This window comes from Loxodonta africana, chromosome 2, assembly GCF_030014295.1.
Source record: "Loxodonta africana isolate mLoxAfr1 chromosome 2, mLoxAfr1.hap2, whole genome shotgun sequence".
Lineage (NCBI taxonomy): Eukaryota > Metazoa > Chordata > Mammalia > Proboscidea > Elephantidae > Loxodonta > Loxodonta africana.
The window spans coordinates 214,573,540-214,584,580 of record NC_087343.1 but is presented as its reverse complement, the minus strand read 5'-3'; the positions used below and the strand labels follow the sequence as shown (position 1 = coordinate 214,584,580).

The 11,041-nt window shown below is 47.2% G+C and overlaps 1 protein-coding gene across 1 annotated transcript; it reads left to right on the top strand.

Moving 5' to 3' along the window:
* The first annotated feature begins 4,974 nt into the window (after window positions 1-4,974).
* Window positions 4,975-9,401, top strand: LOC100665833 (carbonyl reductase [NADPH] 1). The gene is made up of 3 exons (XM_003420649.4): window positions 4,975-5,269; window positions 5,831-5,938; window positions 8,876-9,401. Exons 1-3 carry the CDS (start codon window positions 4,981-4,983, stop codon window positions 9,310-9,312), a joined length of 834 nt encoding a protein of 277 aa, XP_003420697.2. The 5' UTR covers window positions 4,975-4,980; the 3' UTR covers window positions 9,313-9,401.
* Window positions 9,402-11,041: the final 1,640 nt, after the last annotated feature.

Below are 11,041 nucleotides of genomic sequence, written 5' to 3'. Positions count from 1 at the left end.
ATGGAGGAACCTGGAAGGCATTATGCTGAGTGAAATGAGTCAGAGGCAAAAGGACAAATATTGTATAAGACCACTATTATAAGATCTTGAGAAATAGTATAAACTGAGAAGAACACATACTTTTGTGGTTACGAGGGCGGGAGGGAGGGAGGGAGGGAGAGGGTTTCTTATTGATTAATTAGTAGATAAGAACTGCTTTAGGTGAAGGGAAGGACAACACTCAATACATGGAAGGTCAGCTCAATTGAACTGGACCAAAAGCAAAGAAGTTTCCGGGATAAAATGAATGCTTCAAAGGTCAGCGGAGCAAAGGTGGGGGTTTGGGGACCATGGTTTGCGGGGACTTCTAAGTCAATTGGCAAAATAATTCTATTATGAAATCATTCTGCATCCCACTTTGAAATGTGGCGTCTGGGGTCTTAAATGCTAACAAGTGGCCATCTAAGATGCATCCATTGGTCTCAACCCACCTGGAGCAAAGGAGAATGAAGAACACCAAGGTCACACGACAACTAAGAGCCCAAGAGACAGAAAGGGCCACATGAACCAGAGACCTACATCATCCCGAGACCAGAAGAACTAGTTGGTGCCCGGCCACAATCGATGACTGCCCTGACAGGGAGCACAACAGAGAACCCCTGAGGGAACAGGAGATCAGTGGGATGCAGACCCCAAATTCTCATACAAAGACCATACTTAATGGTCTGACTGAGACCAGATGAATCCCGGCGGCATGGTCCCCAGACCTTCTGTTGGCACAGGACAGGAACCATCCCCGAGGACAACTCATCAGACATGAAAGGGACTGGACAGTGGGTGGGAGAGAGATGCTGATGAAGAGTGAGCTAATTATATCAGGTGGACACCTGAGATTGTGTTGGCATCTCCTGTCTGGAGGGGGGATGGGAGGATAGAGAGAGTGGGAAGCTGGCAAAATTGTCATGAAAGGAGAGACTGGAAGGGCTGACTCATTAGGGGGAGAGCAAGTGGGAGTACGGAGTAAGATGTATGTAAACTTATATGTGACAGACTGACTTGATTTGTAAATGTTCACTTGAAGCTCAATAAAAGTTAATAATAAAAAAATAAATAAATAAAATAAATGGAATTCCTGGCAAGGCTCTTGGGCTTTTGCTCTCTCTAAATCCTGCTCCTGGCTCCTGTTTGTCTGACCTCCAGTTCTTGGGATTCAAGCTAGGAATTTACCTGTAGTCTTGCTTGCTGTTCTTGGCATTCATCAGTCTTCACAGCCTGTGAGCAACAGCCCAGCTATCTGACCTGCTGATCTTGGGTTTGCCAGCACCTGCGCATACGTGAATCAGGAGAAGCCTCTATCCTGACTCACAGAATGTGGACGGTCCTGCCCTCACAACTGTATGAATTATTTCCTTGATGTAAGTCTCTTTGTATAGGTATTTATACACTTTTCTGGTTTTGCTGCTCTGGAGAACCCAGCCTAAGACATTTGGTACCAAGAGTGGTTCTAGAGGGAAAAAAAAAAATGTAGGAATGAGTTTTCTAAATTAATTCTCACATCTGGTTAGTCTTAAAGGTGTTGAATGAATTTGCTTCCAGTAGTAAAGAGGGCACTGCTAATCCATGGCAGGAGGTGGCAACGCAAATACACAAAATATCATCACCAGTAGATTAGCTATTGGTGAAAATTGAGGCTCTGGGTGATGACATGTGTGATGCCTTTCTACAATTTTGTCAGAAGTATAAGGAAGCTGGATGGTTGGTTCTACTTTTGCCAGACAAACTGGCAAAAGGAAGAGATGAACTCAGGGCTTCAAACCCAAAGCTAAAGTGTTACATAAAGTACCTCAAAGATTCCACTTGTCCCTGTAAAGAAAGCCTATTTCTCATAGTAACACAGATGATATCACCAAAAACCAAACCCAGAGTCTTATTGTAAGAGCAACTGAATTACAATGTCAACTCAAATACCAACCTTGAGAGGTGTCTGAAGTTAAAGTAAGAGCATTGATTGGGAAGAAATTGGATCTTGAAACTTGGGATGGAGCCATATGGGCAGATAATCAGGAAACTGGAAACATTGAGCCACTGAATTCTGTTGAATTGCTTCTGCCAACAGAGAGCCAGCCCTCTTTATATCATCTGAAGAGGATACTCTATCTTTGACTGCTAAACACCCTCCCCAAGTAAAGCCATTATCTCCTCTACACCCATCTAATGAGATTAACCCAGCTATGTCTAAAGAACTTTTGTCTGAGTCATTGTCTAGGGACTCGCCTGACACAGATGCCTTAGAAGACAATACTGAATGTTCTCAAAACACATCCCCACCTCTAATTTTGGCTTCTAGACATATAACTTAAGTCCCAGTGAGCCCCAAAAGGTGAATTACAAAGTGTGACCCAAGTGGAGGTACGTTATAATCCAAAAGACTGCTTGGCTTTTCTGATATGTGTAAATGGAAACCTGAGGAATATGTCTGGGAATGGCTATTAAGGGTGTGGGATAGTGTTCAAGGAACAAAAAGATGGATCAGTCTGAGTTTGTTGATGTGGGCCCACTTAGTGCAGATTCTTCATCCAATGTTTCAGCTCCAGAAGTTAGGAAAGGATTTAATAGTTTATTTGGTTGGGTTGCTGAAACATGGATTCCATGGTGGCCTACACTAAATCAAGTTGACGTATCAGACCTACCTTGATATACCGTAGAAGAAGGTATCCAAAGGTTTAGGGAAATTGGCATACTAGAGTGAGTTTATCAGGTGAGACCCACACGTAGAGTGCCCAGAGAACACACCTTTCACCACATGAGTTAGGAGCAAATTTGTGAAGGGAGCCCCAGCATGCTTGAGGGCTGCTGTGATTGCTATTTTATTTAAGTCTGATTTGGCAGTGGGAACTGCCCTAACTGAATTAAAACATGTAACTACAATGGGGTGGATTTGACTGCAGGGTTGTAGGGGCCAAGTGGCTGTACTCAATCAACAAAGACAAGTTGGGCATGGTTACCATAATGGACAGTGGTGTCAAAGCAGTAATCAGAATAGTCTGACTTTTATGGACTTAGGGCATTGGCTACTTAGACATTGTGTCTCTAGGAGTGAAATAGATATGAAATGTACTAAATATTTACTTGGTCTGTACAAGTGGATGAATTTCAGGTCAAGTGAACAGCAGTCCAACTTGAATCACTGGAATAGTCACGGCCCCTCAATCAATTCCTGGACTTGAGTGAGTTTTCAGACTCACAACCCCTTGAATGGAAAGGAGGCCCAGTTTCCTTGAAGAAGGAGTCCAAAACACTGCCTAGAACTTATACTGTGAATCTTTGTCTCAGCCTTCTCCAAAGAGATCTATGACCTTTTATGAGCTTGACAATTCATTGGGGAAAATGAAATAATCAGACTTTTCATAGATTGGTGGATACTGGCTGTGAACTGACTAATTCCAGGAGACCCTAAATGTCACTGTGACCCATAGATTGGGGGCATATAGAGGTCAGGTTATTAATGGAATCTTAGCTCATGTCCATCTCACAGTAGGTCCAGTGGGTCCCCAAACTCATCCTGTGGTGATTTTCCCAGTTCCAGAATGCATAGTTGGAATAGATACATTCAGAAACTGCCAGAACCCTCACATTGAATCACTGACAAATGGAGGAAGGACTATTATGGTAGGAATAGCCAAGTGGAAGCCGTTAGAAATGCCCCTACCTAGGAAAACAGTAAGCTAAAAGCAATACTGCATTCCTGGAGGGATTGTAGAGATTACTGCCACCATCAAAGACTTGAAGGATGCAGGGGTTGTGATCCCCACCACATTCCCATTCAACTCGCCTATCTGGCCTGTGCAAAAAACAGATGGATCTTGCAGAATGACAATGGGTTATCGGAAACTTAACCAGGTGGTGACTCCAATTGCAGCTGTTCTTCCAGATGTGGTTTCATTGCTTGAGAAAATTCATACATCTCCTGGTAATTGGCATGAAGCTACTGATCTGGCTAATGCCTTTTTCTCCATACCTGTTTTGAAGGACCACCTGAAGCAGTTTGCCTTCAGCTGGCAAGGCCACCAATAGACCTTCAGTTGCCTACCTCAGGGCTAGATCTATTCTCCATCCCCATGTCATAATTTAGCCCTCAGGACATTGATCGCCTTTCTCTTCCACAAGACGTCACATTGGTCCATTACATTGATGATGTTATGCTGACTGGACCTAGTAAGGAAGAAGTGTCAATGACTCTGGACTTATTGGTAAAATATTTGCATGCCAGAGGCTGGGCAATTAATCCCACAAAAATTTGGGTACTTTTCACCTCAGTGAAATTTCTAGGGGTCCAGTGGTGTGGGGGATGTTGAGATATTCCTTCTAAAGTGAAGGATAAGCTATTACGTCTGGCCCCTCCCACAGCTAAAAAGGAGCCAGAATGCTTGGTGTGTCCTGTTGGATTTTGGAGGGAACACATTCCTCATTTGGGTGTTCTACTCTGGCCTATTTCTCAACTGACTCCAAAAGCTGCTAGTTTTGAGTGGGGCCAAGAATAAGAGAAGGCTCTGAAACAGGTTCAGGCTACCATGCAAATCGCTCTGCCACTTGGGCCACATGATCTGGCTGATCCAATGGTGCTTGAAGTGTCAGCGGCAGATTCTTTACTGCAAGGCAGGCAGTTACCACCACTGAAGCCCCAGGGAGGTTTTGCAAAGTCCTCCCAGGCGGCTCTCTTGGACATTCTCCGCAAGTGGCGCCTGGAACAGCTGAGCCCTGGGAGGGTGGAGCTATACCGCAGGCCACTGCCCCTGGGCGAGGGCCTTGCCCGCATCCCCGCCTGCACGCTCCGCCCCGGCGGGCCCTGGCAGGCATCAGGCTTGTGCGCGCCAGGCAGCCTCCAGCAGTCAGTCTGACGCGCCGCGCCCCTGGAGCGCACAGCCTAGTCCGCTCTCCGCACAGACGCCCTACACCTCATCTTAGGGTCTCTGGTCCGCCCCGCCGCCTCCTCACCCGACCATGTCGTCCTGCAGCCGCGTGGCCCTGGTGACCGGGGCCAACAAGGGCATCGGCTTCGCCATCGCGCGCGAGTTGTGCCGGCAGTTCTCGGGGGACGTGGTGCTCACGGCGCGGGACGAGGCGCGGGGCCGGGCGGCGGTGCAGCAGCTGCAGGCCGAGGGCCTTAGCCCGCGCTTCCACCAGCTGGACATCGACGACCTGCAGAGCATCCGCGCCCTGCGCGACTTCCTGCCCCGCGAGTACGGGGGACTAAACGTGCTGGTCAACAACGCAGGCATCGCCTTCAAGAGTAAGGTGCTGGGGACCGGCGTCCCAGGGGCGCCCGCCTCGGAGGACGCTGCGGTGGGGCCCCTTGCGCCTATGGGGTTGAGGGAGGCCTCCTTAGGGAAGGAGAGGGAGGGATCCGGCGGTGGGCGGGGGAGGGAGAGGGGAGAGCCGAGGCTGTCCCGAGTTGGAGGACTTCCCAGCCAGAGGGACCTTATGTTTCCCTGGCAGGACTCTTGGGTGTCTTTTCCAGATTTTTTTCAAACAATTTCTCTTTGATTCGACTTTAGGGCAGTTGTCTGAGCTTTTAGCTTTGTATTTTGGAATGATAAAGAAGTTGAAAAAAAAGTACAGAAGGTCTTGTGCACCAGGTTACCTAGCCTCCCCCATTGGTACCATCCTATAAACTACAGGACGTCATCAGACCAGAAAGTTGACATTGGCGCAGTGCTATTAACCGGTGCCAGGCTTTTCAGAATTCGCCAGATTTCACAGTAACTCTTTTTGGGGGGTGTTGGGGACTAATCGCTCTATGACTTTGGTACATTGCTACAGTTTATTAACTCTGTTCTTTTCTCCCCAAAAGGAGCTGATTCTACACCCTTTCATATTCAAGCAGAGGTGACACTAAAAACAAACTTTTTCGGCACCCGAGATGTCTGCACAGCGTTGCTGCCCCTGATAAAACCCCAAGGTAAGTCTGTGATGAGGAACACCGTTCTAGCGCCCAGCCCGCCGGAGCTGCCCTCTGCCGGCCCCTGACCCATCTCTCCAGCTCCTGCTTGCTCACAGAGCCCCAGCTACACCGGCCCCTCCCTGTGTCTCTACCCTGCCAGGTGTCGTTCTCCTTCAGGACTTTGTATTCCTCCAAGGGCCATCGTGGGTGCTCCGTCCTGCAGATCTTTGCACACCTGGCTCTTTCTGATCCTTCAGGTCTTAGCTCAGATGCCCCTCACACGTTGGGTTCCCTTAGGATTCACCTATTGTCCTCTCGCCTTCCTCTCTGGTCCCAGAGTGATCATATTCAGTCCAGGGGAGCTGGACTCCAGTTGGTGATGGAAGCATTGTTACCAATTCACTGAATAATTTTTTAAATCATATTTTATTGTTTTTGGTGAAGATTTACATAGTGGATTAGGTTCCCATTCAACGATTTCTACACACATTTTTCAGTGGCATTGGATACATTCTTCACAGTACATGAAGTCTCATTATTTCTGTTCTGGTTGTTTCCATTAATCTAATTTCCCTGTTCCCTTACCTTCTCATCTTCTTTAGAATAATTACTGACCATTTGGTCTCCTATAGATGATTTCTTTAAGGAGCACAGTACTCATGGGTGATACACTTTATTTTGTGAGCGAATCTGTTATTTTAAAGGTCACCTTAGGGCTAGTTTTGGTTCAAGATTTAAAGAGTATCTCAGGGCAATAGTTGTGGGAGTCTTACAATCACAGCTTATCCAGTAAGTTTGGATTTTTTTGAGAATTTGAGGTTCTATTTCACATTTTTCTCAACTAGATGGTGCCCAGCTACCACCACCGACTGCTCTGACAGGGATCACAGTAGAGGGCCTGGTCAGAGCTGGAGAACAGTGTAGAGCAAAATTTTAACTCCTTCTATTGTGACCCTGATCAGAATGGTTGGGAGTAGCTGGACACCACCCAGTTCTTCTGGTCTCAGGGTAGATGAGGCCGTGGTTCATGTAGATTAGCCCTGTAGACTACTTTGTTCTTTTAGTCTCTGCTTTCCTTCTTTCTCTTTTTCTCCAGATGAACAGAGACCAATATTTGTATCTTAAATGGCCGCTCACAAGTTTTTAAGGCCCCTGATAAAAACTTTAGAATAAGAAAAAAAAAACTGTTGCTGTCTAGTCGGTTCTGATTCATGTGAGTACAAGTAGAACTTGGCTGCACTGGGCTTTGATGGCTGATTTTTCAGAAGTATATCACCAGGCATTTTTTCTGAGGCTCCTCTGGGTGGACCTGAACTTCCAACATTTCAGTTATCAGCTGAGCTCTTTAACCGTTTGCACCTCCCAGGGACTCCACCAATTCATTAAACCAGCTGCAGTCGAGTCGATTCCCACTCATGAAGACCCAATATGTTGCAGAGCAGAACTGCTCCACGTGATTTTCATGGCTGTGACCTTTGGGAAGCAGATCACCAGGCCTTTCTTCTGAAGTACTTCCGGGTAGTTTCCATCCACCAGCCTTTCAGTTAGTAGCCCAGCTGTTAACCATTTGCGCCAACAATTCAATAATAGACCCTCCTAAATCTGTCATCTGTCCACAACACTCCCAAAGCTCCAGACCCAAGTATTTGTCCTCCTGCCTCTCATCTCCTCCTGACTGCCCTCCTGCTCCCACCCCGCCCTTCCCTCCACATAAAAGCAGACATTTCCGAAGGGGTACTCCTCCTGTCTCTTCAGCCATCTTGCTCAGTGACCCGCCCCCCGATCCACCAGGCCAGGACCCTGGAGGTCACCATGGCTCACCCCCTGAAATCATTTACCAGGTCTTAAGTTTGCCTGCCAGTTTCTCCCCAGTTCATCGCCTCCATCCTAGCTCCAGCTCAGGCCCTCCACTGTCATTTCTAGGCAAGGGCAAGCCCACCTGAGTGATGGCCTTTCCTGGGTCTTCCTTTCCCTGCATTGTCTATACTGTCTCTGCAGACAGTCCCCTTCTGAAAACCCCTCAGGAACAAGTCCAAGCTGCTTAGCCAGTGTAGAGGGATCTCTGTAACCTGAGCTGGCCTAACTCCAGACTGCTGTTAAGTACCTCGGGCATGCTTAGTATTCTGGCCATAACAATTACCTTGTTTTTTCCTTGTAAACTACTATAATCCTTACCCCAAGGTCATGGGATGGGAGGGGCACTCCATCCCAAAAAATACACATCAGTTAAGGCAAGCTGCCACCCTTAGAAAGGTTAAAGTGAGTGGCTTTGAGCTGAGTGCATGCGTGTACAATTGCTCTCCAGTCTGCTTTTGCAGGGCTGGTTCTCTCCACTTTTCCACTCCTCCCGCTTCTCCCTGTCTCCAGGAGACAGGAGACTGTGGTAAAAGACTGCTGTGTATGGTGAAAACGGCTTGGCGTTCCAGAGACGTTGACAGCAGGTACTGTGGGAATAAGAAAAGACAGAGGGAACGTGATGAGTACAAACCCTTAAAAGGTCTAGAGGAGCCAGGCAGAGACTTAGTTCCCTGTCTGGACTAGTAAAGTGTTTGAGGTTTGTTACTCAAGAGGTGACACCTTTACGGTATCGGTTGTTATCCCAGGTGACTTGGCTGCTCGTTTTGGACACTGACAGTTTAAAGATGGATGCCCTGATACTGGGGCCATATGGGTGTTCACAGGCTGTGAGGGGTCATTCATTGCACAAACAGTTGTGGTTTAGTGTACAATTTAGTGTCATAAAATACACCCAAAGTGTTGTACAACCATCAGCACTCTCTACCTCCGGATTTTTTTTTGTCACCCCAAAATGAAGGGTTATGATGTTTTCCATGTAATAATCATGTGAAAATTTGCCATTTTTGTTCCATCAGGAGCCTAAAGCAAGCTTGGCAGTCTTGGTCTTGGTCTTCCCTGTGCATGTCTTTCCGTGTAATGGTGTGTACTGTGTTTCAGGCAGAGTGGTCAACGTGTCAAGCATGGTCAGTCTCGGAGCCCTAAGATCCTGCAGCCCAGAGCTGCAGCAGAAGTTCCGTAGTGAGACCATCACAGAGGAGGAGCTGGTGGCGCTCATGAACAAGTTTGTGGAAGATACAAAGAATGGGGTGCACCAGAAGGAGGGCTCGCCTAACACCGCATATGGTGTGTCAAAGATCGGGGTCACAGTCCTATCCAGAATCTATGCCAGGAACCTGAGTGCACAGAGGGGAGGTGACAAGATCCTCCTGAATGCCTGCTGTCCAGGATGGGTGAGAACTGACATGGCAGGGCCCAGGGCCACCAAAAGCCCAGAAGAAGGAGCGGAGACCCCCATGTACTTGGCCCTTTTGCCCTCAGATGCTGACGGGCCTCATGGACAGTTTGTTACGGAGGAAAGAGTTGAGCGGTGGTGAGCTTGACTCCCAGCGCCATTCTTGGGTGCCATTTTGTTCCCGTCCTGATTAAACCACAGGGCACTGACACTTGTCATCAACATCCCTATCAAGCATGCACTTTCAGCTGCCTACTAATCCTATGCATTCTTTTGTGATTTCCTCCGTGATATCTTACAGGGAAAACTGTGTGTAATCGGTGAAAAGAATGGCTGAGAATCAATAGATGAATAAAAATGATTCTTGATAAATGCCTGTTTTTGTGGCTTGTTCACGTGCTGAGCCAGCTCCATTAAAAAAAAAAAATCCAACCAGTTGCTGTCGATTAGATTCAGCTCCAACCATGGCAAACTCCTGTGTGTCAGAGTAGAACTGTGCTCCATAGGGTTTTCAGTGGCTGATCTTTCCATAGATAACCAGGCCTTTCTTCTGAGGTGCGTTTGGGTGGACTCCAACCGCCAACCTTTTTGTTAGCAGCTGAGTGCGTTATTGGAAATTTAATAACAGAACCAAACCAAACCCAGTGCCATTGAGTCGATTCCGACTCATAGTAGCCCTATAGGACAAAGTAAAACTGCCCCGCAGAGTTTCCAAGGAGTGCCTGGTGGATTCAAACTGCCAACATGGTGTACTGGTAAAGTGCTAAGGCTGCTAACCAAAAGGTCGGCAGTTCAAATCCACCAGGCGCTCCTTGGAAACTCTACGGGGCAGTTCTACTCTGTCCTGTAGGGTCACTACGAGTTGGAATCGACTCGACGGCAACGGGTTTTAGAAATGTAATATAACCTAAAAATTAGGTCAGAGGAAGGGACAGTATAACCCAGAATTTGGCAACCTCTTTCTGTAGAGGGCCAAGTATTATTTTCAGCTTTGCAGGCCACATGGTCTCTGTCACAGCTACTCAGATCTGCCATTATAGCAGGACAACATGTGAACAAATGAGTGTAGCTGGGTTTGACCCACAGGCTATTGTTTACCAACCTCTGGTGCAAACCTGGTGGCATAATAGTTATGAGCTACGGTTGCTAACCACAAAGTCAGCAGTTCGAAACCACCAGGCACTCTTGGAAACTCTATGGGGCAGTTCTACTCTGTCCTATAGGGTTGCTAGGAGTAGGAATCGACTTGAGAGCAATGGGATTTTTTGGTTTTGGTGCAACAGGAATGCTGGCAAAGGCAATACAGGCAGGTGTAACTTTGCCAGGGAATCACTTCTGTCATCAAAGCCATTGTGCCTATGGTGTGAAGGGAGGGCTAGGCCCACAACTATTAGTACAATCTGTGAGTCAAGACAGGCAGTGACTTTCTCAAGACAACTCAAATGCAACACGGAGTTCCTGTCTGCCTTTGCTCTCATTTCCCGTAGTTCACTAAACAATCCAAAGAAGCTCTTTTAGACGGTGGTTATTTTTAAGATTAAACGACTTAAAAAAAAAATTGCCGTCAAGTGGATTCTGACTCATGGTGACCCCGTGTACATCAGAATAGAACTGTGCTCCATAGCACTCTCAGTGGCTGATTTTTCATAAGTAGATTGCCAGTCCTTTCTTCTGAGGCACCTCAGGGTGGACTCAAACTGTAAACCGTTTAGTTAGCAGCTGAGCGTGCTATCTGTTTGCACCACCTTAAGGCAGGTAAAATCCTTAGAACGGTGCTCAGTAAATGTTAGGTGCTGCTGCTGCTGCTGCTCCTTTGAGGGTCAGCTTCTGGAATATTCCTCATCTAGGGTTGTTGATCCCTTTCACCCAGG

Coding starts and splice junctions, on each gene's coding strand:
- LOC100665833 (XM_003420649.4), top strand. CDS start 4,981: ATGTCGTCCTGCAGCCGCGTGGCCCTGGTGACCGGGGCCAACAAGGGC. Junction 5,270..5,830: donor CGCAGGCATCGCCTTCAAGA/GTAAGGTGCTGG, acceptor TCTCCCCAAAAG/GAGCTGATTCTACACCCTTT. Junction 5,939..8,875: donor GCCCCTGATAAAACCCCAAG/GTAAGTCTGTGA, acceptor ACTGTGTTTCAG/GCAGAGTGGTCAACGTGTCA.